Source organism: Macrotis lagotis, chromosome 1, assembly GCF_037893015.1.
Source record: "Macrotis lagotis isolate mMagLag1 chromosome 1, bilby.v1.9.chrom.fasta, whole genome shotgun sequence".
In the NCBI taxonomy this organism is placed as follows: Eukaryota; Metazoa; Chordata; class Mammalia; order Peramelemorphia; family Peramelidae; genus Macrotis; species Macrotis lagotis.
In genome coordinates, this window is record NC_133658.1 from 913817835 (window position 1) to 913842060 (window position 24226).

At 36.6% G+C, this 24226-nt stretch overlaps 1 protein-coding gene across 1 annotated transcript in view; it reads left to right on the forward strand.

Moving 5' to 3' along the window:
* The window catches only part of LOC141509020 (putative small intestine urate exporter), a 78805-nt gene that overhangs the window by 47743 nt on the left and 6836 nt on the right, over nt 1-24226 (forward strand). Inside the window, 8 exon segments of the mRNA XM_074218193.1 lie at nt 4820-4891; nt 6833-7102; nt 7186-7273; nt 8219-8305; nt 10210-10328; nt 15145-15306; nt 18777-18909; nt 19144-19285. Of these exon segments, the coding sequence (XP_074074294.1) occupies nt 4820-4891; nt 6833-7102; nt 7186-7273; nt 8219-8305; nt 10210-10328; nt 15145-15306; nt 18777-18909; nt 19144-19285 (1073 nt within the window).

Sequence of the window (24226 nt, forward strand, 5' to 3'; positions counted from 1 at the left end):
GGAATCTTGAGGGTGAATGTACATGCTTCTAAGGAGCATTCTACTGTTTTTGAATGAAATCAGGCCTGAAACTTCATGACCCCAGTTGGAGCTTTATTGGCAAAGATACTGGAGTGATTTGCCACTTCCCACTTCAGCTCATTTTATAGATGAAGAAACTGAGGCAAGCAGGATTAAGTTCCACAACTAGTAAGTGTTTGAGTTGGAATTTAAACTCAGGTCCTCTTGACTCTAAGGATGGCACTCTGTGGACCATGATGCCATAAGTTTCCCAGTAAGTAATATTCTCTATTACTGTTAATATCATTGTAGAGGGTTTTTCTGCTCCTTATCCCAGGGATTTCAACAAGTACCTAAATGTATCTCAGTTGTATTTTTCCACCTCCTACCTCTGAACATTTGTATAATTGAAATTATTCTCCTCATCTTTAGTTTTTGAGTCCTTAATGACATTCCTAACCCAGCTTTAACATCACTTTGTCTGAGGCCTGTCCTGATGATCTCCTATCTCCTAGAACCTCTTCCTTAAATTACTTTGCATGTATTTTGTACATACCTATAAAATATATATATATATATATATACAATATGTACACATTGATTTCCTCTAGCTCTCCCAGTCAATCTGGTTTTCATCGTCATCTTCAACTTCTCACCCCAATATGTTCCTCATATCCAACTGCTACCAAGTCTCATGATTTCTACCCTCAAACAACTATCCTACACATACTATTCTTGGGACTCATTTGACCTGCTACAGGTTCTCATCCCTTGAGCTTCAAATATCATGATGAAATTCTATTGGATTTCTCTTTCCTACCTTTCCAAACTACTTAGACTTTACCCCCACCCTCACCAACATGCAATCTAAATGTAGCTGCAATTCCATCATTGTTGCTCCTCAACCTATCTCTCCCTCATATCTAAAATATTCTTCCTCTTGTTTTCTGCATCCTGGATTTCCTGACTTCCTTCAAGCCTAGCTCAGATCCTAACTTTTGAAAGAGCCCTTTCCTGACTTCTCCTCACTTCCTACCAATTTTGCCTTCTTATAACCAATCATATTTTGTCTCATCAATAATGCTAGACTTTCCATTTTTCTGTACTCCCTGAACTATAAAAAGTGCTGTAAACATCACCACAAGGTCTTTTTGACTGGCTGAGGAGCTAAAGATCCCATTTCTTGGTAATTGTTAGCCTTACCAATAAATTTATCCTGTCCAAAACTGTGTGCCTCAATTTACCTTAATTTCAACTGTAGTATCACCTTTCCAAAGCCAGTCAGTAGTAAGACAATAAATGACCATATTGATGATTAAACCATCGAAAGACAGGTTAACTTTACCACACAATCTTTTTTTCTGTTTTTTTCTTTTTGTAAGGCATTCAGGTTAAGTGATTTGCCTAAGATCACACAGTTAGGTAATTGTTAAGTGTCTGAGGTCAAATTTGAACTCAGTTCCTCCTTTCTCCAGCTTCAGTACTCTATCTGCTGTGTCACCTAGTTGCCTCTTTACCATACTGTCTTACATTTGTTGCTATAAAAATATCATGCCAAAAGGCCTTGATACATGGAAAGAACCTTCATGTCATAGAATAAGTTTCCTTACTGTATCCAGAACAATACCAGAAGTCTTCTTTCCTATAATATCAGACCTTTGTGGTTAATTTGGTTCTGGTAGAGGCAGTGAGAAGGATATCTTTGCACAACCTTCTCATCATTTTTATCAATATAATGTACATTGCATGTCATCATTCACTTGATGTCGTGGTTTTCTTCCATTACAAAGGAAAACAATCAGCATCAAAACATTAAGTACTAATTACCAACTCTAAATCAAGTCTTCTGCTAAGCTCTGGGGATACAAAGAAAAGTAAAAGAGAGTTTATGATTTTAAGGAGTCGAATAGGAGAGACAACATACAAACAACTGTGTACAAAGAACTATGTCTGTCCATCAGTCTGATAAATCAGAGCTAATCAACAGAGGGCAGGCAGTAGAATTAAGAGGAAGTGTAAAAGTGTTTCTTGCAGGTGTGATTTTAGCTGGAACTTGAAAAAAGTCAGAAAAACTGGGAGGTAGAGATGAAGAAGGAAAAAACTTTCCAGTGGTCAAAATCTACTGGAAATGCCCATGGTATACCAATATCAAAGAATGCGCTGTGCTCTATGAGGAAAACAGAATTCTAAAAATGTGAGATGGACAAATTTAGAGACCTCTTCACTCCAAATGTTCATGTGAATTATTTGCACCCAAGCTGTGGTAGAGCCTTTTGAGTTCATATGGATCTCATCAGCTGTACAATGGACATACTGTACCCTGACCTCAACATGGTGATGTTTGGTCTATTGAAAAACAAAGAACAGTGAAAGGGAGCCAGGGAAATCAATAGATTGATCTGAAGGTGGGGGACACAGATAGAGCAAATGCCCAGAACCAAGGGATGGAGGGTTTTGCTTGTAGAACAGTCAGGAGACCAGTGTCACTGGATCAAAGAATACTTGTTGGATAGTAAGGCATAATAAGGCTGTAAAGGTAGGAGCCAATTAGTTATGAAGATCTTTGAAGGCCAATTATGGCATTTAATATTTGGTCCTGGAAGCTATTGTTATTAGTATCACCTATTGAGTAGGGTAATTACAATATTGAACCTGTTCTTTAGGGAAATCATTTTGATAGTTGAATGAAGAATGAACTGGAGTGGGAGGAAGAGGTAGACCCACTGGTAGTTATTGTGTGGGGTGATAAGGGTCTGTGGGTAGCTAGGTGGTGACTTGGTAAAGTACCTAGCCAGGAGTCAGAATGATAAACCTCCCTTTGCCTCAGTTCCTCATCTGTAAAATAAACTGGGGAAAAAACAGTTAAAAATCCCAGTATCTTTGTCAAGAAAACTCTAAATAGGGTCACAAATAGTCAGATACAGTAAAATAACGACAACAATGATGATGGTCTGCACCAGAATTGGAGCAATGTCAGAGAAAAGAAGTGAGCATATATTAGAAATATTTCAAAGGTAAAATCACCAGACTTTGGCAACAGCTTAGATATGGGAATAAGGAGTCCAGAAGCCTGAGGGACTGGGAGAATCACTGCCTTCTTAAGTAATATGATAATGTTTTGTACTTCATTTTTGATGAAGACCATGACATCAGGAAGGTGATGCCAAAATAAGTACTTGAATTGGATTTGAGTGTGGGGATGGGAGTGTGTGCCAAGTCACCAGTTTCACATTTTTCTCCAGAACTCTCTGGGTCCAGTGGCCAGATATAGATCAAGACAACTGGAGATAGTCTCATATATGAGGCAATCAAGGTTAAGTGACTTGCCCAAGGTCACACAGCTAATAAGGGTCTGAGCCCAGATTTGAATTCTCTTCCTGGTTTCTGGTCTGGTACTCTACCTATTTTACCATTTAGCTACTCTCTGCTGTAATAATGTGAAGAGAGGATAGTAAGGTGATATGATAGTTCTTGCTGTGGGACAAGTTGATATTAAGATTTCTACCAGATATCCAGTTCTAGATGTTTAAAAGCACTATAAATGCAATATTGAAAGTCAGCAGAGATGTTGGGACTAAATAAGCAGAAATAAGAATCATCAGCATAGAGGTTCTGCTGCTGATGTTTGACCCTAATTCTCAAAGAAGACCATGACATCCAGGAAGTGATGCCTTGACATGCACATGAATTGTGTTTGAGTGAGGGGGATGCTGAGCTAAGTCATCAGTATGACTTTCTCCTCTGGAGTCATCTGAGTCCATTGGCCAGATACAAGTCAGGATGAATGGAGATAGGTCTTAATGACAGGCAATTAGGATTAAGTGATTTGTTCAAGGTCACACAGTATTTGAGATCCGATTTGAACTCAGGTCCTCTTGATTTCAGGGCTGACACTCTTCCCACTGTGCCATTTAACACATTAGAGATGTTAATTAAATTTATCAGAGCAGATGAGATTACCAAGTAAAGTAGTATCTACTGTTTAGAAAGGATGATTAGGATAAGGATCCAGAAAAAGAAACAGAGAAGCAGCAGTGTAATAGGTAAGAAGAGAAACTGTGAGAGTGATGCACAAAAAACATGAGAGAAGAGAATATCAAGGAAGTGTTCAACAGCATCAGAAACTTCAGAGATGTCAAGGAGAATGAGGATCAAGAAAAGGCCTTTTGATTTGGAAAATATAAGCTCATAAAAAACTTAGAATAATTCTAACAAAATGTTAAATTTTGTTTGTAAGGGGTTAGGAAATGAATGGGAGGAAAGAAATTGGAAGGATCTATTGAATGTCTTTTCAAGGGGTCTAGCCACAAAGTACAGAAGAAATATAGGTCAATAGATTGAATGCAAGGATAAAGTGAGAGCTTTTTTCAGGCTATGAAAGACATGGGCATGTTTGTAGGCACAGAATAAGAATGAAAATAAATAATAAAGTGGAGATGTTAGAGAGAACAATCTTGGAGGAGATAAATGTCATGGAATCACTTGACTGAGTGGAAAGATTGGCCTTGGTAAGGAGTAAGATAACTTCATCATGGCAGAAGGCATCATAGTGACAGGACACAAAGAAGATGAGAAAGAGGAAACTCACAGTGAATGACCTCATTTTTTTCTGTAAGATATGAAGCAAGGACTTCCATGGAGAGGGAATAAAGGAAGTCATAGGAAGTTTGAAGAAGGAAGAAAAGTTTAGAAGAGAATCTATGGAGAGTGAGTTGGTAAAAGATTTACAGCAGGATAGCCTAGTAGCTATGAGAACCCAGTTGAGGTCATGTAACATAAATTTGTAGTGGACCCAGTAATTTTCTCCATCCTTGTTCAGCAGTACATGTGTGGAGCAACAGAAGTTACTAGTGGGAATGAACCAAGACAGAAAGAAACAATCAGTGAAATGGTAAGAGACTAGGGATTCAAGAGAAAATGAGAATGTAGAATTGAGTTTTGGCATCCAGCAGTCAAATAAGGGGGGGCAGGGTGGAGGGGTGGGAAGGCAGTGGCTAATGGAAGGGAAATGGCCAGATAAAGAGTTAGGGTCAAGATATTTGGAGGTCACAGTGGAAATGAAATGACAGGTTTTGTAAGGGAAGGGAAAAGGTGATGTGAAATGTCAATAGATTATGGTCAAATAAGAGGATTTCACAATTCCTGAACATGGGAATTGTGTATTTATGGGTGATGGCAAGATCTAAGGCATAATCATCTTTGCAAGTGATGAGGTGAAGAAATAACCCATGAGAAGTGAATAGGTTGAGAAACAGAATGTTTAAAGAGTTTGAAAGAATCAGTATGCATGTTGAAGTCTTAGAATGAAAGCAAAAGTTGGGGAAAAGGGAAAGTGTGTACCAAATTCATTACAGAAGAAAGGAGTGTACCTGAGGACTTAGAGAACAGCTAATAGGATTTTGATTAGGTAGTAGATATGAATAGCGTGAATCTCAAATAAGTTCAAGATGGAAATTAAAGAGAGTAAACATGATATTTTCCATTTGGATTCAAAAATTCTACTTCACAAGGACAAGGTGAGACTCACATTAGGCAATGACTTTTCTGAAAAAAAAATGTGGGTGTTCTAGCGAATGGTGAGTTCATTATGGTGAAACAAAGCATATGGCAGCCAAAAATGGTAAGATCATCTTGGAATACAAAAAGAGTTGTGTCACTTCTAAAAACAGCCTAGCAAGAGTTGTCCTTTCCTCCATCCTACTCATATCTCACTTAGAATCATGTTCAGGTCTAGTGGGTCCCATCATTTAGAAAAGTACATGGCACGTATAAAATAGATTTGTTAATCAGCTGAATGAAATGATCCAAAATGGGGTATATGGAATGTTAGAGTGGCTCCAGCCCATGTAATATGAGGAGCAGACAAAAGATATAGAAACCTTTAGCTTGAAGAAGGGGAGTGGGGTAGGAATATAGCATGACAATATTTTAAGCGACATCACATGGAAGGAGGATTAGGCTTAGTCTATTTGACTGCATGGGGAAAGTCAAGAAACAGTGGGTGGAAACTTCTAAGAGACCAACTTAGATTTGTCATTAGGAAAATCACCAAAATAACCAGACATTTCCAAAAACAGAAAGGAAAGAACACCTGAAAAACAGGGTGAAATTTTGGTGCTCATAGGCCTTCAAAAAATACAAATGGCCGTGGGATCCTCCTGTGACAGACCAGATAGACACTGAGATTCCTAATCTCTCTGAAAATCTGTGGTACAGACTTTAAAACTTGAAACTCAGAAAAGTGAAGTCATCTAATTCCAGTGATACAGAGAGTAAGCTGAAAGACGGAGATTCCAGTGCAGGTTAAAGAGCAACAATATTTATCAAATTCTGACTATGGTACTATGTAAAGTATTGGAGATACAAAGTTCAATTTAAAAAATTCTGTGTTTACCCTCAAGGAGTCAATATTCTTCATCTCAGATTCAACTGTTCATTCAAAATGGTAAGAAAGGGGAGTAATATTAAAGGGCTTGGTGAAAAAGACTGCAGGAAGCAATGTATATATAAAAGAAGGCATTCCTTCTAGGCACCCCACTAGTGCCAGGAGCATGAACATGCCAGGTGTTGTTAGTGCCAGGAATGCCAAGCACTGTACATGACCTTGGGCAAATCACTTAATCCTCAGATTCAATTTTTTCATTTGTAAAATGAAAATTGAATTTGGATGGTCTTTGACATTCTGTTGAACTCTCAGTCTATGATCATAGGATATCTCACACACACACACACACACACACACACACACACACACACAAACAAAAGGGAATACAGCTCACAATTATAGAACTATACTCTCAGAAGCTAGCTCAACTGTTGACTTTTCTACAAGATGACCATTTTCAAAAATTATCTCCTTATCTTTCGGGACCTGGTATACGAATGGAGCCCAGAAATCCAGGGTTTCCTCCTGACTTCTTCGATTTATGGTGTAATCATCACTGCAATCCCAGGTGGATACTCAGCTGGAGTTCTTGGAGGAAAGAAGATAGCTGGATTATCACTGTTTATCAGCTCAGTTCTCAGTCTCTTGATACCATTAGCAGCAGACTACGGACTACCTTACTTGTTTTTCATAAGGACATTACAAGGCCTGGCTCAGGTACCAGAATCCCTTCAGAGTAGGTAGGATGGATTGTGATTCAATTTTTCACAGTTCAAAATTTCTGATTATCTTAATTTCAGGGGATGAGCATGGGTGGTTTGTCTGCTTTTTGGCCAAAATGGGCTCCACCACTGGAACGAGCTCAGCTAAGTACCATTGGTTTTTCTGGTAAGGACTCAAGTATAACAGTTGTGGTTCATTTTTATCCTTCTTTATCTTTCCTACTTTCATGTGGTGTCATCAGAACAAGAATTCTTCAATGTAGAAATGCAAATAAAACAGAATCACGGAACTTAACTATAGAAGACCTCAATGGCCATTCACAAAATTAAAATTCTGGAGACATGACACTTTGGGTCCTCTTTTCTTATTTAACCTTAAATGTTGTACAGATTAAAATTTCAATAATTCACACTTTCTTTAATTCTGATAATTGCCACTAAGCCTCAAAGACTGTAACTTCTTTTCTTCTCATTAATTAATTTATTTTTCCAATGATAAGTGAAGATAAACTTCAACATTAATTTTTGTAAAGTTTTCATCCTTCTACCCTTCTCCCCACCCCAGGATGGCAAGTAATTTGACACAGGTTATACATAGTATATCCTATTTCCATATTAGTCACATTGTGAAAGAATCAGAGCAGAAGGGAAAATCATGTGAAGGATTATAACTTTAAGAATAAGATAGTAACTGCATTCAGACTCCATAGTTCTTTCTCTGTATGTGGATGGCATGTTTCATCACAAATCTTTTAGAATTGTCTTTAATCACTATATTGCTGAGAAAGGCTAAGCCTTCCATAGTTGATCATTGCACAGAGTTATGGTTAAAGTGTATAATGTTCTCCTGGCTCCACTTACTTCACTCAGCATCATTTCATGTAAATCTTTTGGGGTTTATCTGAAACTATACTGCTCATTATTGCTTACACAATATAATATTCCATTGCATTCATATACCATAACTTGCTCAGCCATTCCCCAATTGATGGGTTTCTCCTCAATTTCCAATTCTTTACAAAAAAAGAGCTGCTATGAATATTATTCTTCTTGTGAGAGACATTAATTTCTAATTATTTAACTCCAAACTTACTCAATATCTTCAACTCAGGTTTAACAATGGGAAATTTCATTGTTGTCTTTGTGGGGGGATTACTCTGTGAGTACCCAGGCTGGTGAAGCATCTTCTACATATTTGGTAAGTGACTGCATCTTCTGTCTGATGCCATTTTTTTAGGGTTTTACTCCTGGACATCTACATCCCTTATGATATTCAGATAGATCCTAGATAAAAAGTTCATTAATAATTAGATGTAGAAAAGACATAAGAAAGAATTTTATTCAACTCTCATCCAAGAGGAACATCCTATGCAGAGAGTTGGAACTGTTTTCATAGGCACATAGCAACTCAATGACTGAATCAATAGGACTTGTCTCCCTTCATTCTTTGTCAACTACTCTGGTCACTAGAGCCCAGTTGGTTTAAGCAATAATATTCCAAAATAGAGTCAAAAACCTTCTTGACTTACCTATTTTACATTCAGTCAATCAAGCAACAAACATTTATTAGGCACCCACTATATCCGAGGCTCTGAGCTAAATGTTTGAAATATAAAAAAGGGCAAAAGAAAACCTTGCTCTCAAGGTACTCACAGTCTAATGAAGAAATGTAAATTCAGAGTCATGAATTTGAGGAAGGTTGAAAAAGTTTGGAAGAGTGAGTTAATTAGAGATATATTAAAGAATTGTGTTGTCATACAGAAATCCCAGTTGAGGTTTTGCAACAAACATTTATTGAGGTTATCTGATTGAAGCTATCTGTAGTAGAATGCACTTGTAGAATAACCAGTCAGCATGTTTCCATGATTTTTTTTCTCAATCTCATTCAATGGTATGTATAAGACTATAAGAAGGATATGACTGGAGTGATCAAAGACTGAGGCTTTGTAGGGCAAAGTCAGCAATATGATAAGGGAGAAAGGGACTCAAGAAGTGGAAAACTGAAGAGGCTCATCATCAGGTCAAGATGAGTAAGGGAAGAGAGTGCAATGTAAGGGTGGTGGTCTGGGAAAGAACTAATGGGTCAAGGGAAGTCATGGTGTACTTGAAAAGCAGGATTTGGGATTGCAGGGCAGGAAGAGAGGTAGAATGACAATAGATTGTAATTGTATGTCACTTTTAAAATATGTCAATGTGGAAATGATGCTTATAGTCTTTGAACCAGATCAAGCTTACCCAACTATGTTGCCTCAACTAACTCAAAACCAAACAAAGCAAATGGGTGTTCTAAAAAGATTGTTTAAAATGTGGTCAGTTAAGAAGGGAAACTGAGCAGCACTCAAGTATCATATAAGGTATTGAATATAATTTCCATCATCCATATCAATGGTATCTGCTCCAATGAAATCACTCCAAGATTATTAATTCTCAAGGGATGAATTGCCTTCAACAAACCTCTGCTTGAGATCCTAAAGAAGGGGCCTCTGATTTTCTGGTCGAAGTTCAAGTCCATGGTTTTCACAACATATATAGTTTTTTATTGTTTTCATTGTAAATTTAATATCATCAAACAACAAACATTTCCATGTGCAAAGATAAAGAAAAGAACAACTATGTTGCCCTTTTGTCCTTATGTAAAAGAATAACTTATGGACCTCAGTACAGATTAATCAGAGTCAGGGAAGTTTTGGAGCATGCTGGCATAATCTTTGCTTTTTTCTAAATATATGAGGTTACTATAAAGAGTGAAAATAACAAATCATTATTTGTTATTGCCTCTTTTTCTATACCAAGATGGAGTGGGAGCTGGGAGTATCTCAGGAGTCCAACACTGAATGAAAATAAAACCCCAGTCTCCTAAGTCTGAAAGTCCAAGATCTGCTACATGCAGTAAACTCTAACAAAAACCGAGTGCTATGAGTTGGAAAGCTGAGTGATTTGGGGCAAAATGAAAAATAAAATGGCAATACAAAATTATGAAAATGAGTAGAATTCTGTGCTTGATGGCTTTTACAAGAAGGGGTTAAGCATGTTAAACTGGTGCAGAGTCATATCAAATAAGAGAAAAATCTAAAAACATTAACTTGGCCCTCTTTTCCTTAGGAGGCATTGGCTGTGTCTACTGTATTATCTGGTTTCCTCTGGTTTATGATGATCCCAAGAATCACCCATTTATAAGTGAAAGTGAAAAGGAATACATTATTTCTTCAATGACTGGACAGGTGTGTTAAGAAAAATAGTTGGCATGGGAAAAGTCTTTGCATAATTTTTTAGATAATGATTTACATCCAAGATATATATAGACAATTAATGAATTAAGTAATGAAAAGACCAAAAGTAGTTTCCTAAAAGATAAGTAGGCTCAAGATAGAAACAAATGATATTTAAAAGACAGTTTGAAAGTTATAAATAGTCATGGGAAAATGCTCCAGTGTTTGCAATAGTGAGAAAAATACAAGTCAAAACAATTCAATACCTCACACACAGAAATTGCCAAAGATGACAAAAGATGAGAATAGTTAAAGCTGAATGAGTTGATGTGTTGGTGGTAGAGCTGCAAATCAGTACAAACCATTTTGGCCAGAAATTTGTAATTGTGTGAATAACATGACTAAACTGTCAATATAATTGTACCCAGAGATTCCATTATTAAGCATATATCCCAAAGAGATCAGTGATTTAAAAAAAAGTCATGTACACCAAAGCAATTATAGAATTAATTTTTGGTGTACCAAATATTGGAAACAATAGAAACAACTGAAGATTAGCTAAATTAACTGTGATACATGAATATAATAGAATATGAGTGAGCTGTAAGAAGTAACATATGTGGTGACTACAGAGAAGCATGGAAAGAATTATGTGGATTTATTAAGGGAAGTTGGCTAGCCAAGAAAACAATATTTACAATATATACATAATGTATGCACCATGGAAATGGAAAGCACAACCAGCACAAAATAACTTGAAAGTAATGTTGAGCCACAGAGAAAAAGCTGGAGAGAAGCTTGAAAGAAGAGGTTCAGAACGTTACCTGAGCAACAACAAAGTCCCTAAAAACTAGAATGGACACCAAATTGAGGACAATGACTACAGAAACAACAAATATGCACTTGTGGAGAGAGACTATATTTGTCACAAATTTATTATTTGTAAATAGTGTAAATGTGTTTAAATTTGTTTCTAGGAGTAGCTTCAAAGGGGCAGACTTTTATTGTCAAGTAACTTGGTAACTATCACAGGTGGCCACAGAAATTGGACTAAAGTCCTCTTCGTATATGTATTCATCACACTTGCCTGTGAAGCTCAGCTAGATAGTTTTGAAGACTATTGCCAAGTTTAGAAATGTTTATGAAATTACTTATCCTTACAGAAAATATCAAACTGTTTTTTTTATAGTATCAGGGGGTATTTTTATTAAGTGATGCTATACCATTTCTAACTCTACTGCTCATATTCATTCATTGAAAGAGGTAAATAAATGAGAGGAAGTAAAAAGGATAAAAGCATTAAAACAAAGTCAAATGATCAAGAAAATAGAAGACATATGAATTACAGCAAAAACAAATGAACCTAAAGAAACAGAGGAGAAATAACTGAAGAATTTCTGGACACCCTGAACATCATCATAAAAAAAAAACTTAAACATCTATTTCAAGAAATCGTAAAAGTGTGATGAATTAGAAGTCCATGACACATAGTTTCTAGGTAATTTATAACCAATTAATTAATTATGGCTAAAAATAATAAAATTAGGTCAGTGGTATTCTCAAAAACCAAAGATGCCCCTAGAGGACATTGAATGCTTAAAAAGTCTTTGAAATGCATACCATGGGAATGATGTAATAATGACTAACAAACTGCCTTCTGTGGGGGATGGGGAAGGGAAGCAAGGTTGGGGTAACAATTGTAGAACTTGAAATAAATAAAACTTTTCTAAATTAAAAAAAATGTAATTGGGAAATTGTTAAGAAAATACAGGAAAAAAAACAATTAAAAAGAGAGTGGAAATTATTAATTAATCATGAGATTCTGCCTCCAGCAACCAGGACAAAAGAAGATCATCCCTTCTGGCTGATTTCCCCCTTCATAACCTGGATTATCTAAATTCTGTTTGAAGGTTCCAAGGACAAGGACTCATTTCCTAATTACAAGAACTCACCTAGACCAGATACTTGTCCAACTTCAAAATTATGTACTCCATGGATTTGAGCAATTTTTTTCTGTCAGCAATTTCCTTCATAGACTCATTGAATAACCTCCAAGGTACTGTTTTAAGAATGAGAAAATAGAGGAAAAACTTCAATCCTAATTTAATCATTGATCATTAATATGAGAGAAATAGTCATTTTTTTTCAGAAGAAAATTGACCAAATCTTTTAAAACCAATGAGAAAATGGAAACATGAAGAATTTAATGGTCAACTCCTGACTCCTGAATGAAATTCCAAAACGAAAACTCTAAAATCCAGGGCTTTCAAGTGAATGAAAAGATGCTGCAAGAAGCCAGAAAGAAAAAAATTCCATTCTTGTTTGGCAAGAGAAAAGGCAAAAGGAAAACAGTGATGACAGAGGACAAGATGGACAAATATTTTCATGAAAACAAGAAACATGAAGCTGAAGAGCGAAGGATAGAAAGGCCTAATGTCTTATGGTCCATAGCATGAGAAAAATTTGGAAAGGACTGAACAATTGAACAATATCAAGTATCCTTGATTAAAATAACAGACGTATATAGAAAGTCACGAGAGTTAAGAGAAAGACAAGCAAGGTAAACACGTGTGAAGATTATCTCAGGGAACTGACTTGCAACAAACATATCACTGATAATCTCCAAAGCTAGCTGAGATAAGATCTGAGGCACCAATAATTAAACTAGCAATGAAAAGGCTCTGGATCTAATCACACTGAGAAGTCACCTTGTCAAATATACAGTTGATGTGAAGAGAAACAATAATATTTTTCACAACGTTATACCATTTGTAAATAGTGTAAATATCTTTTTTATTCTTTTTTACTTCCCCATTGTGTACCGCTTTTAATGAATGAATATGAGAAATTGAATTAGAATTGATTTACTATCACATAAAAAATTCCACCTGTTACTATAAATAATGGGGAAAGGATGAGAAATATATATATATATATATATATGTAGGTATGTATGTATATATGCATTTAAAAGACATGGCAAATAAGAAACTAAGGGTAAATTTCTGGGTCTTTCTTTTTTCTAACATATTACTTAATCTATAGGGAGTACAAAATTAATATTAAAGACCTTCATAGCATTATTTTCCATTGAAAATGTGCCTTTGATTTCAGAACTTTGAGTCGTTTACATTTTCTATACCTTAATACCTTAATACAAACAAATATTAGTGAAGCAAATAAACAGGGCAATCTTTGATCTTATGAAAAGAAAGGGAACAAAAGAAAAGTGAATGTTGCATATTTGCGAAAACCAAGCGTGACCCAAAGAAAAGATATCAAGAAGCCATCTCTTTCAACTGACTTGTAGAGAGATGAGAGGTTTATGGTTGAGGAACATTGTATTTTCCAACATTTTCAATATACTGTTGAGTTATACTGATTTCTTTTTCTCATCTTATTTTTCTTTTTAAAGATATTGTTAATCAAGAGGGCTCTTGGTGGGGGGGAGTTTAGGCAAGGGAAGAATAAAAAATATTGACAAGCATTATTTTTAAAAAGAATAATTGGTAACTTTTCTATAGGATTTAATGCTTTACAAGAAAAATTTACCCATATCCTGTGAACAAATAGGGTGCTAACAAAACATTACCACCTCCATTTTACAGGTGAAAAAAAAACTGTAGTGAAATAAGGAAAAGTGACTTATCTCATTTGACACAGCTAGTAAAGGACTGAGCCACCTTCAGGCTCTTTCCAGGATAAGGGATCATGTAATCAGAACTGAAAGACTCTGCAGGTTCTTCCTGAAGTCTGCACCTGTTTTTGTCACAAGTGACCAGTGCTCCAGATCACTAATAAACAGGGAAGTGCAAATCAACACAATTTGAAGATTTTTACCTCACATCAATTAAATTCATAAGGATAAAACTAGTACATGTGAAAGAAACAAATCAATGTAGATCACTGGCCTTGGAGTTAGGAGAGGGGAAGTTTGAATCCCATCTCAGATACTTGCCACTTAGTAGCTGTGTGACCGTGGGCCAGTCACTTAACCTGATTGCTACACATCCAGTGCCATCTCCAGGCATCTTCATTCATATTTGACCACTAAATCCAAATGGTTTTGGAGGAGAAATTGAGGCCGGTGACTTAGCACAGCCCTCCTTCCCCCCTATTCAAATCCAATTCATATACTTGTCATGGCATCACCTCCTTGATGCTGGTATCTTCTTTGAGAATGAAGAGTAAATATCACCCTTTATTAGTTGAACTCCCGATTGGCCCAACTGTTTTCAAAAATAATTTACAACTATGAGAGAAATGATGAAAATATTGTTAAACTAGCATTATTACATTTGGACATATTCCCAAAGATGTCAAGAACAGAAGGAAAGCCTTCAGATAGGCAATATTCCCAGAACCATTTTTTATGGTAACAAAATTCTAGAAAGAAAGTTGCCTAGTAATTGGAGACTGGATAGACAATTATAAAAATAAACAAAATAGCATATTTTATTATCATAAATATTTGAAAATGATGCAGAAACTTAAGAAACTTGAAAAGATGATATCAACTGATGCAGTACACACTGAGAAAAGAGAACAGGCCAAGAAAATGTAAACAATCAAAAAGGTATTGGAATTGGAATTCATGGAAAGAGCGATCTTGAGTCGAGAGTTTTAAGGATAAAATTGGATAAAGAAACAAATGAACAATAAATGGTGAAGAAAGCAAATGGTATCAGGGTGCTTTACTCCGGCAAGAAAGGAGGAGTCTGTGAAGCCAGGAAAGTCATATCAGAAAGGGCCAGTGATGTTTTGGGGGACATGGGGGGGGAATGGAAATGTGTGTGACAAAGTGTTGACATTTTGATTTTCCTTCTAGGTCAAATCTCCTGGTTGGTCTTTGCCCTTCAAAGCTATGATCAAGTCCCTGGCAATTTGGGCCATTTTAGTCTCTTGTTTTTGTCGATTCTGGTTAGTTAGCAACTTAACATCATCACTGCCAATGATATTAGACAATATGTTTAATTTCAGCTACCAAAAGGTGAGTTAATAATTCTTACTTACTGTTCATTTATCTAATGAACTTTTAAATCAAGTAAACATTTACTATGTTCCAGGGACTGGTTAGGAATTAGGCATTCAAAGACAAAAAATGAAACAGTCCCTGTCCTTGAGAAGTTGGATTCTATGAGGAGTAGCAAATAAATAATGATATATAAATTAAATTCAAAATAAATACAATGGAAATTGGGATGAAGGGGACTAGTAGAAGGAGGATCTGGAAAGGCTTCATACAGAAAATATCACAAGCAGAGATTTGAAGGAAACAAGAGATTCTAAAAGGCAGAGTTAAGATGAGGAAGAGTATGCTTCAGCCATTAATAAGATAGAGATGTAAAACTGAATATTTGTTAGGAAAAATGAAGAAAAAGGGAGGATCCAGGATAGTAGTTCCAGAGTCAAAAGTGTCAAGTTTTGGGGCGGCTAGGTGGCACAGAGTATAGAGTACCGGCCCTGGAGTCAGGAGGACCTGAGTTCAAATCTGACCTCAGACACTTAATAATGACCTAGCCGTGTGGTCTTAGGCAAGCCACTTAACCCCATTGCCTTGTAAAAGGAAAAACTAAAGGAAAAAACAAAAAAAAAGTGTCAAGTTGTCTAGGTTTTTGTTACCATAGCAGCAATGCAAGAGAGGGGAGATTGGGCTTCAAATTATGGTGGTGACCATGTTGAGTAAAGAGAAGTGAATAGACATAAGATCCACAGAAGGGGTAGAAATGACAAGATCGGGTAAGAAACTGTATACATGAAGTTGCCAGTCTGAGTCATAGGGATAATAAAAAGAAATGGGGAAGTTCAGGAGAGGGATAGGTTTGGGGAAAGGAAGGTGAATATTATTTTGGATTTACTGAATTTAAGATGCCTAAGTTAAAATATGTCCAACAGAAAGTTTAAGGTGCATAGCCAGAGCCTGAGAGAGAGATTCAAGTTGAATATATGAATCTGGGAACTGTTAGTAAAAAGATGCTAATTAAATCCATGAGAACCAATGAGGACACTGGATGACTGAGTACAAAGAGGGAAGAAAGGTGGGGGCAAAGCCATGAATCATGCCTACAGTTATGAATGTGATGTAGAGGAAGTGGGAGAAAAGGAAGTAGTTGGGCCATGAAGAACCAAAGAGGAAAGAGTATCTGGGAGGAGGTGATGAGCTAACAAATGCTGAAGAGGTAAAGGATTATTTCATTTCCCAGTAGACTACCATACTGATGGCTCACCTATTCTCCTTGGAACCACAAATCCCAGAATGGTAGCTTAGGAGGATCTCTTAAACCAGTAGAAGGGCTTTTAACCATTTCTGTGTCATGGACCTTCGGGGATAGTTGGCCTGGTGAAACCTGTAGACTACTTCTTGAAATAATGTTTTAAAACATTAAAAAATACAGATCCAGCACTCCAGACCATAGTAGGTGCTCAATAAATCTAGATATATTTACATGATTATGAAAGAAACTAATTTGCTTGACTTTGTTATCAAAATTTTTAAAACAAGTACAGAGACTTTAAGTCTAGAAATCTGATTCAGTCCCACATCAAAACTAAGAAGAAGGGGCGGCTAGGTGGCATAGTGGATAAAGCACCAGACTTGGAGTCAGGAGTACCTGGGTTCAAATCCGGTCTCAGACACTTAATAATCACCTGTGTGGCTTTGGGCAAGCCACTTAACCCCATTTGCCTTGCAAAAAAAAAACTAAGAAGAAGAGTAAAATGATTTATCCATGATCCCATAGTGATTTAATGGCAGATCCAAGAGATAAATGAACTCAGTGTTTGGCTCCCAGATTCATGTCATCTCTGCTCCTGTAAGTTTGTGTGTTACCCTTCTATCTTCTCATAGCTCTCTTGAAATCCAATGGTTGAATTAAAACCATGGAGAATATGCATGGATTCCATAACATTTGAATTAAGGATTTCAGAGTACAGTGAACAATATAGCTAAAGGCATCCTCTACCTGAGATTATCTCTTGTACATTCTATTGAAGTGTCTGAAATACCATGATATAGGAATATTCCTTTAGATTTTTTAAAACATTAACATCTTAAATTTCTTTAGATGCAAATTCTTTGGGGAAGGTGAGTTATTAATTTGGTTATCAGTCACTGGAATCTTAGTGTGATTTAGCACTACAAATTAACTATAACTCATCTTGGAGTTTCTCATCAAAGTTCTGTTGTGTACATCTCTATGTGACCCCAATGACTTTTCCATGAGGTTTTCTTGGCAAAAAGACAGGAGTTGTTGGCCACTTCCTTCTCCAGTTCATTTTATAGAAGAGGAACTGAGGCAAATAGGATTAAGCTACTTGCCCAGGGTCACACAGCTACCGAGTGAGGGCAGATTTGAACTCAGGACTATGAGTGTTCCTGACTCCAGTCCCAGCCTTATATCTTCTTTACCACCTAACTGCTCCAAGATAACTAGTCAATTAGTTTAAATAACATAGCATAATGCTCCAAGTCCAAAATAAATGCTCTACAGCTATCTAAAAGAGAGAGCAAAGGAAATTGGAGTTTTGATGGAAGTAGTTAAAAGGAATCATTTAGGAAAGTAGAGTAAGAATGACATTTGCTACAATTTGGGATATTTGGTATATTAAGGTAGGTGAGCCACACCTTTGCTGTGAGGACTTGTTAATCCTTTTCAGAGCTCTTCATCTAACTCTGAAATCACCTGTCATCCAATATCACCTGTGTAGCATATGTAGCGGTCACACTCTGGTAAAATCATCTTGGCAGATAGGATAAATCAGGTTGAGTTTAACTGACAAATCACTGAGTTAGGAAGATGTCTATCCCAAGGGCATCCCCCAGTGGCATGGATGGATGAGAACAATTTGTTCCAAAAGTCATGAAGGTAACTAAAGCACTTAGACATTGATCAGACAAAGACACCGAGGTCATCCACTGCATTCCAGGGTATTGCCAGTCATCTTGACTTGTCCTGTCAATGGATTTTAATGACTCTGAACAAAAGAGAAGAAAAGGAGAGTTGGGACTCACACCTTTGCCTCATTTAAATCCAGTTCACAAGCAATTTGGGATATCATCCACCCTCCACTATTTTATCCCAATATCGTGATGTCTTTGCTCATCTATGAAAATGATAGTTGAACAGCCACCTATGTGATATTGTGCCAGTTTTGTAATATTTTTGGGCCTCAGTCTTTCCATCTATAAAAAGGGCAATTGAACTAGATGAATACTAATTGTCCCTTCTTTCCCCAAATCTGTGAAACTAAGGCAAAGGTAGGTATGCTTGTGGGAGGTGATACCAACAAGCAAAGATGGGCACTTAAGACAGAAGGTGGATGAACCAAAGACAAATTCTGTCTACTACTTTTGCCCAACAGACTGTTTCCATGACCAGTCTAGAATGCAGGTTGCTGCAATGAATGAATGAATGAACACGTGTCCACCTTTATCAATTCTGCACAATTTCCTCTCCATAGAATGGGTTTCTGAGTTCACTGCCTATTATTACTTCATGGATCAGTATGGTTCTAGGAGGTCAAGTTGCTGACTTCTTCCTGTCTAAGAAGATTCTCACAGTCATCAGAGTACGGAAACTCTTCACATTCCTGGGTAAGGACAGTGTTACATATTCTATTATTTCAAAAGATTTATTGTTATTTATTTCAATAATATGTTGAACCCACAATTATTTATCAAGCACTTGCTATGTGCATTGCATCACAATATAATCAAGATATAAAAATAAGGAAAAAAATAGTCCCTATCCTAAAAGTTCTAAAAGTTTACAATTTACTGGAGAAGATAACATATATATGCCCTTTTTTGTGTGTTTTTGGTCTCCAGGTATGGCTTTTCCGTCTTTATTTACTGTAGCCATCCCATATGTCAACTCCATTACTGCTATAGCCTTTCTAACACTGGCTAGTACAATGAGTAGCTTGTGTTATTCTGGGATCATGGTGAACCCCCTAGACATTGCTCCCAGGTAAGATACTCTGCCTTCTCTCTTCTTCCTCAGAACTGGTAGAATAGCAAAAAGTAACTGAATATGAATCCTAACTCTAATATTGTCTGTGTGATCTTGGAAAAAAGGAGGAGGAAATCCATAAGATGTGGCAGCTTAGGGTACAGTAGAGCTAGGAGTGAGTTCTATGTCCAAACCTTGAAGGTTGATGATGTGCTTACAAAACCTGGAATGTTCAGAATAGGGCTATGGAAATTTCATGGATTCTCTCCGAAAGAACAAGTACAAGGGTCTGCAGGACAATCATATGAGGTCATATACTAATATCACAGTAAGACGACAAGATCTTAATAATAAGATCATGAGATCATAAAGTTAGCTATGAAAACTTGGAAACCATCTGATACAATATGATCTAATATCCAATACAATGCAATACATCTAATATGAGACCTGAGATTTACTACAGCTTTTCCTTTTGCTAGAAACAGAAGGGCTAAGTATTTCTTGGGTTACATTAAAAGGCAGAGGAAATAATAATAGGAAATTCTATTCTGGATTTGATTATAATATATATTATATATATATATATATATTTATATATATAAATATATATATACTCTGCTCCCATACTGGGATGGAATTATGGAATGGAAGTAAAGGGAACCTTGAGGTAGAAGTGACCACCCCTTTGAATCTTATGTTAGAAAAATAAAAGAAATTTGAGCATGAACCTTAGATTTTGGGAGTACAGAATTCAAAGTTTTCACAAGAAAAATAGTTAGGTTTCCATGTATTAAAATTCAGTAGAGGGGCAGCTAGGTGGCATAGTAGATAGAGCACTGGTCCTGGAGTCAGGAGGACCTGAGCTCAAATCTGGACTCATACACTTAATAATGACCTAATTGTGTGGCCTTGGGAAAGCCACTTAACCCCATTTTGCTTTGCAAAAACCTAAGAAAAAAATTCAATAGGGCCATTTAGCCATGAACAGATGGACAGTTTAGGAATAAAATTCTAAAGATAAAAAATTCCAATGACTAGGAAAGCAAATATTGGCTTAAGAGAATGAAATGTATGCTGATGCCTAAAAGACTTGAACAGGAAGTGGCCAATAATGTCCCAAACAACAGTGAAATAAAGTTCACGTTAAGGACTCAGAAAATTTTCTGGAATTGCAGTTGAGGCATTGTTGATAACCTTGAAAATACGTATGACCAGTTAGGAGGGTATTGGAAAAACCAGTCTATAAGTAGTTTAGCTGGGAGTGAGAAATAAGAAAAAAAGAGAGCAATAAGGGCTTTGGACCCATTCTAGACATTTAGGGGTAAAAAGGAAGAAATAAGAAAGATTTTAGGGAATGGCATATTAGTGGGAAAGATTTTTAAAGACAGAGGAGAAAGGGAACCTATGTATAGCTCTTCGCAGGAGGGTAGAACCAGTTGAGATGGTAAGAGCGATGATAAGGCATAGTTCCCAAAGGAAATGGGAGAGAAAGCCTCATGGTGACAAGTCAAGGGGTTGGTTTGGCAAAGAGAATGTCTGGTTCACTGTCAGAGATGGGAGCAAAGGAGGAAAAAGCAGTCAGTGTTTGTGAAGGAGATTAAAGAATAGGAAAAGGAAGAAGAAAGAAGAAGAAGAAGAAGGAGAAGAAGAAGAAGAATCAAAGGTCTGTTGGTGAAATAATTATGATGATTATCCAGCATTAAGATTTTGCAGCAACAAAACAAGAAGAACAAGTCAGTAATCCTCTATTATGTTCCAGGAACAGTGATGAGGGTTGGGTTTTCAAAAAAAAGCAAAAACAGACCCTGCCTCAGAGACAACATGAAAAAAAACACATACAGACAATATACATACTGGACAAATCAGAGATAATCTCAAGGGGAAAGGAGTAGCATTAAGGGTGAAACAGAAAAAACTTCCAGGAGAAGGTAAGATTCAAGGTGAAAGACAGTATGTGGCTTCATATCAGTTCCAAGATATAAAGATACCTGTTGAAATGCACTGAATTGAACACAGTATTCAAAATGAATGGGCGTGAAATTTCTTTACAATCAACAAGTCTTTGGTTTCTCTCTTTGCATTTTCTTGATCTAAATTCCCCAACATACTTCTAACTTTCTTTAAGTACTACAGCCATGCTGACATAACTGGGGGAGTTTAATCTAGTTTTTATATTTGTCTTCCTTCTCATTCTGTGAACAAAAGTTGATGTGTAAACTGCATTCTTTTTCATGGAAGTCTTTTTTTGTTACAAATACTTAAATGAGCACAGCAAAATGAGATTACTAACTATCCCATGATAACCTGTGTCTTGTAATCATTAGATGTAAGATGAAATCAACTGCACTGTTTCATTCATTTGTTTATCCAAGAACCTTTAAATCATCCTTCAGTTTAGCTGCAACTTTCTTTTTGTCTCCTGCCTTTATTTACAAAAGGAGTAAAGACTAACACAATCCAGTTCACCCAACACTAGAGTAGTGGATAAGGGTCTTACATGAAGTGCACCAAAAGCTAAATTCATGGGTAGTATGATTCTTAATCCCTTCATTTCCTTTTCTGCCACTCTGTCCCTGTCATCGCAGAAACCAAAAATGACTGCACAAAAGGGAGAACTATTTCCTATTTTTGTTTCACAAAAAAGAATCCCCACGCAAATAGACCAATTCAGAGTAGCCTCTTCATGTTCAGGTATGCTGCTCTCCAGGAAGCAGAACTGACCTGTTTCCAGAACTTGACACAGAACCTGGCAAACCACTCTCTGCAGGTATGGCCTTCAAGAACTCAGGTTCACCTATGCACTGCAGTCTGTCTACAGGATATTGCTTTGGGTTTTTTTGTTTGTTTCTTTCTTTTTGTTCTTCTACATTTATATGCATATGAATAGTGTTTTTTTAGGTTCTTGAAAGGCAAATGGAATTAAGGACTTGTCCAAGGCCACACAGGTAATTATTAAGTGTCTGAGGCAGGATTTGAACTCAGGTACTCCTGAATCCAGGGCTGGTGCTTTATCCACTGCACCACCTAGCTGTCCTTATGCATAGTTTTTTAAATCAAGGCATTGGGGTTAAAGTGTCTTGCCCAAGGTCACACAGCTAGGAAATTATTAAGTATCTGAGGTCGGTCCCACATATGCATAATTTTTAGTTATATAATTTCTTTTCATCCTCTTTCCCACCCCTCTCCCTTCAGTGGGGAACAGTCAGATAAATATTGAACATACCCATTTGAATTAAACATATTTACAGATTAGTCATTTTTGGTATGAGAAATTAGGATTAAAGGAAAGAAATACACATGAGAAATATTTTTAAAAGTGAATGTAGGGGTGGCTAGGTGGTGTAGTGGATAAAGCACCAGCCCTGGAGTCAGGAGCACCTGGGTTCAAATCCAGTCTCAGTCACTTAATAATTACCTAGCTGTGTGGCCTTGGGCAAGCCACTTAGCCCCATTTGCCTTGCAAAAAAAAAACCTAAAAAAAAGTGAATGTCGTGTTCATCTCATTCTCAAGGGCTTTAATTTTTTTTTTTTTTGTTTTGCTTTGTTTTTCTTCCTCTGGATGGGGATACCATTCCAGTCTAATAGGGTTGTCCTGGTCCTTTGAAGTGCTGAGTGGGGCTGCATCCGTCAAGCATGATCAACTCACTATGTTGTTGTTAATGTGTAGAGTGTTCTTTTGCTTCTGTTCCCTTCATTTGGCATCAGATCCTGTAATTCATTTCATGCTTCTCTAGAGTTTGATCATTTGTGGTTTCTTACAGAACAATGGTATTCCATAACATTAATATAGCATAACTTGTTTAACCATTCCCAAATGGATGGCTAGCCCCTCAATTTCCAATTGTTTACAAAATTTGCAGTTCTCACTTAAAAAAGAGCTGCTATGAATATTTTGGAGCATGTGGGGATTTTCCCATTTTTTAATGATTACTTTGGTGTATAGGCATAGTATTAGAATTGCTGGGTCAAAGAGTTTAATCAGTTTTATAGATCTTTGGTCATAGCTCCATATTTCTCTCCAGTTTATAACAGAGTATTACTTTGTTGAGGCTTATTAATCCTTTCCTGACATTGACTTCTATGCAGTACTTTGCATCTTCCACCCACTAATTGTGACATTATGAATATAGCACAATAAAGTGGGATAAACATTTCATTTGTGCCTTAATGCAGAATAAAATCATTGCTTTATCTGGCCTCACAGATCAGGTTAAAGCAAAGACTTAGATTTGTTGATTTAGAGGAAGTTAGTCTAAACATAGACTTGTTTATTATGTGATGAAATAAGAAGGTCAAAATAAGAAAAAAAAGAAACACACATTTTATGGCAATACAGACAGTCAAAGATTTGACCTCAAAGATGCAAAAAAACTCAATCAGCTCAAGGCAAAGGGAGATGTTTATAGTAGCAGAGCTTTGTTGGAATGCATGCTTTATTTGGAGGTGGGGGAATGGGGAAGTCTAAGTTCAGAAGTTTTATATATTAAAAAATGAGCCTTGTTGAGAAAAGGCAATCACTCCCCATGTGGTGACAAATTCTTCAAGTCATTCTTCAGGTGTAGATTACTCTTTACAGTGTGCAAGGCACTTTATAAATATTATTTCATCTTATCTCATGTTAGCCCTTAAAGGTAGGGGCTATTATTGTACCCATTTGTAGATGAGAAAACTGAGGCAGGTTAAGTTATTTGCCCCAAATCACAGAACTAAGTAAGGATCTGGAATTAGATCTGTTCTGTCTTCTTATTCTATTAAGTGTGCTACCTAGCTATCTAATAACATATTGCTGTTAGTATGGAAACTATGGCTCACCTTAACTACGAGATATTTCCAGATGAATTTCTAAACACATCCGTTCCATTTTGTTCTTGTGGAGTTGGTTTTTCATAACCATGTATCCTTTTTACTGTTATCCTTTTAAGTTTCATCATATTGGATTTGATCTAATTATACCAT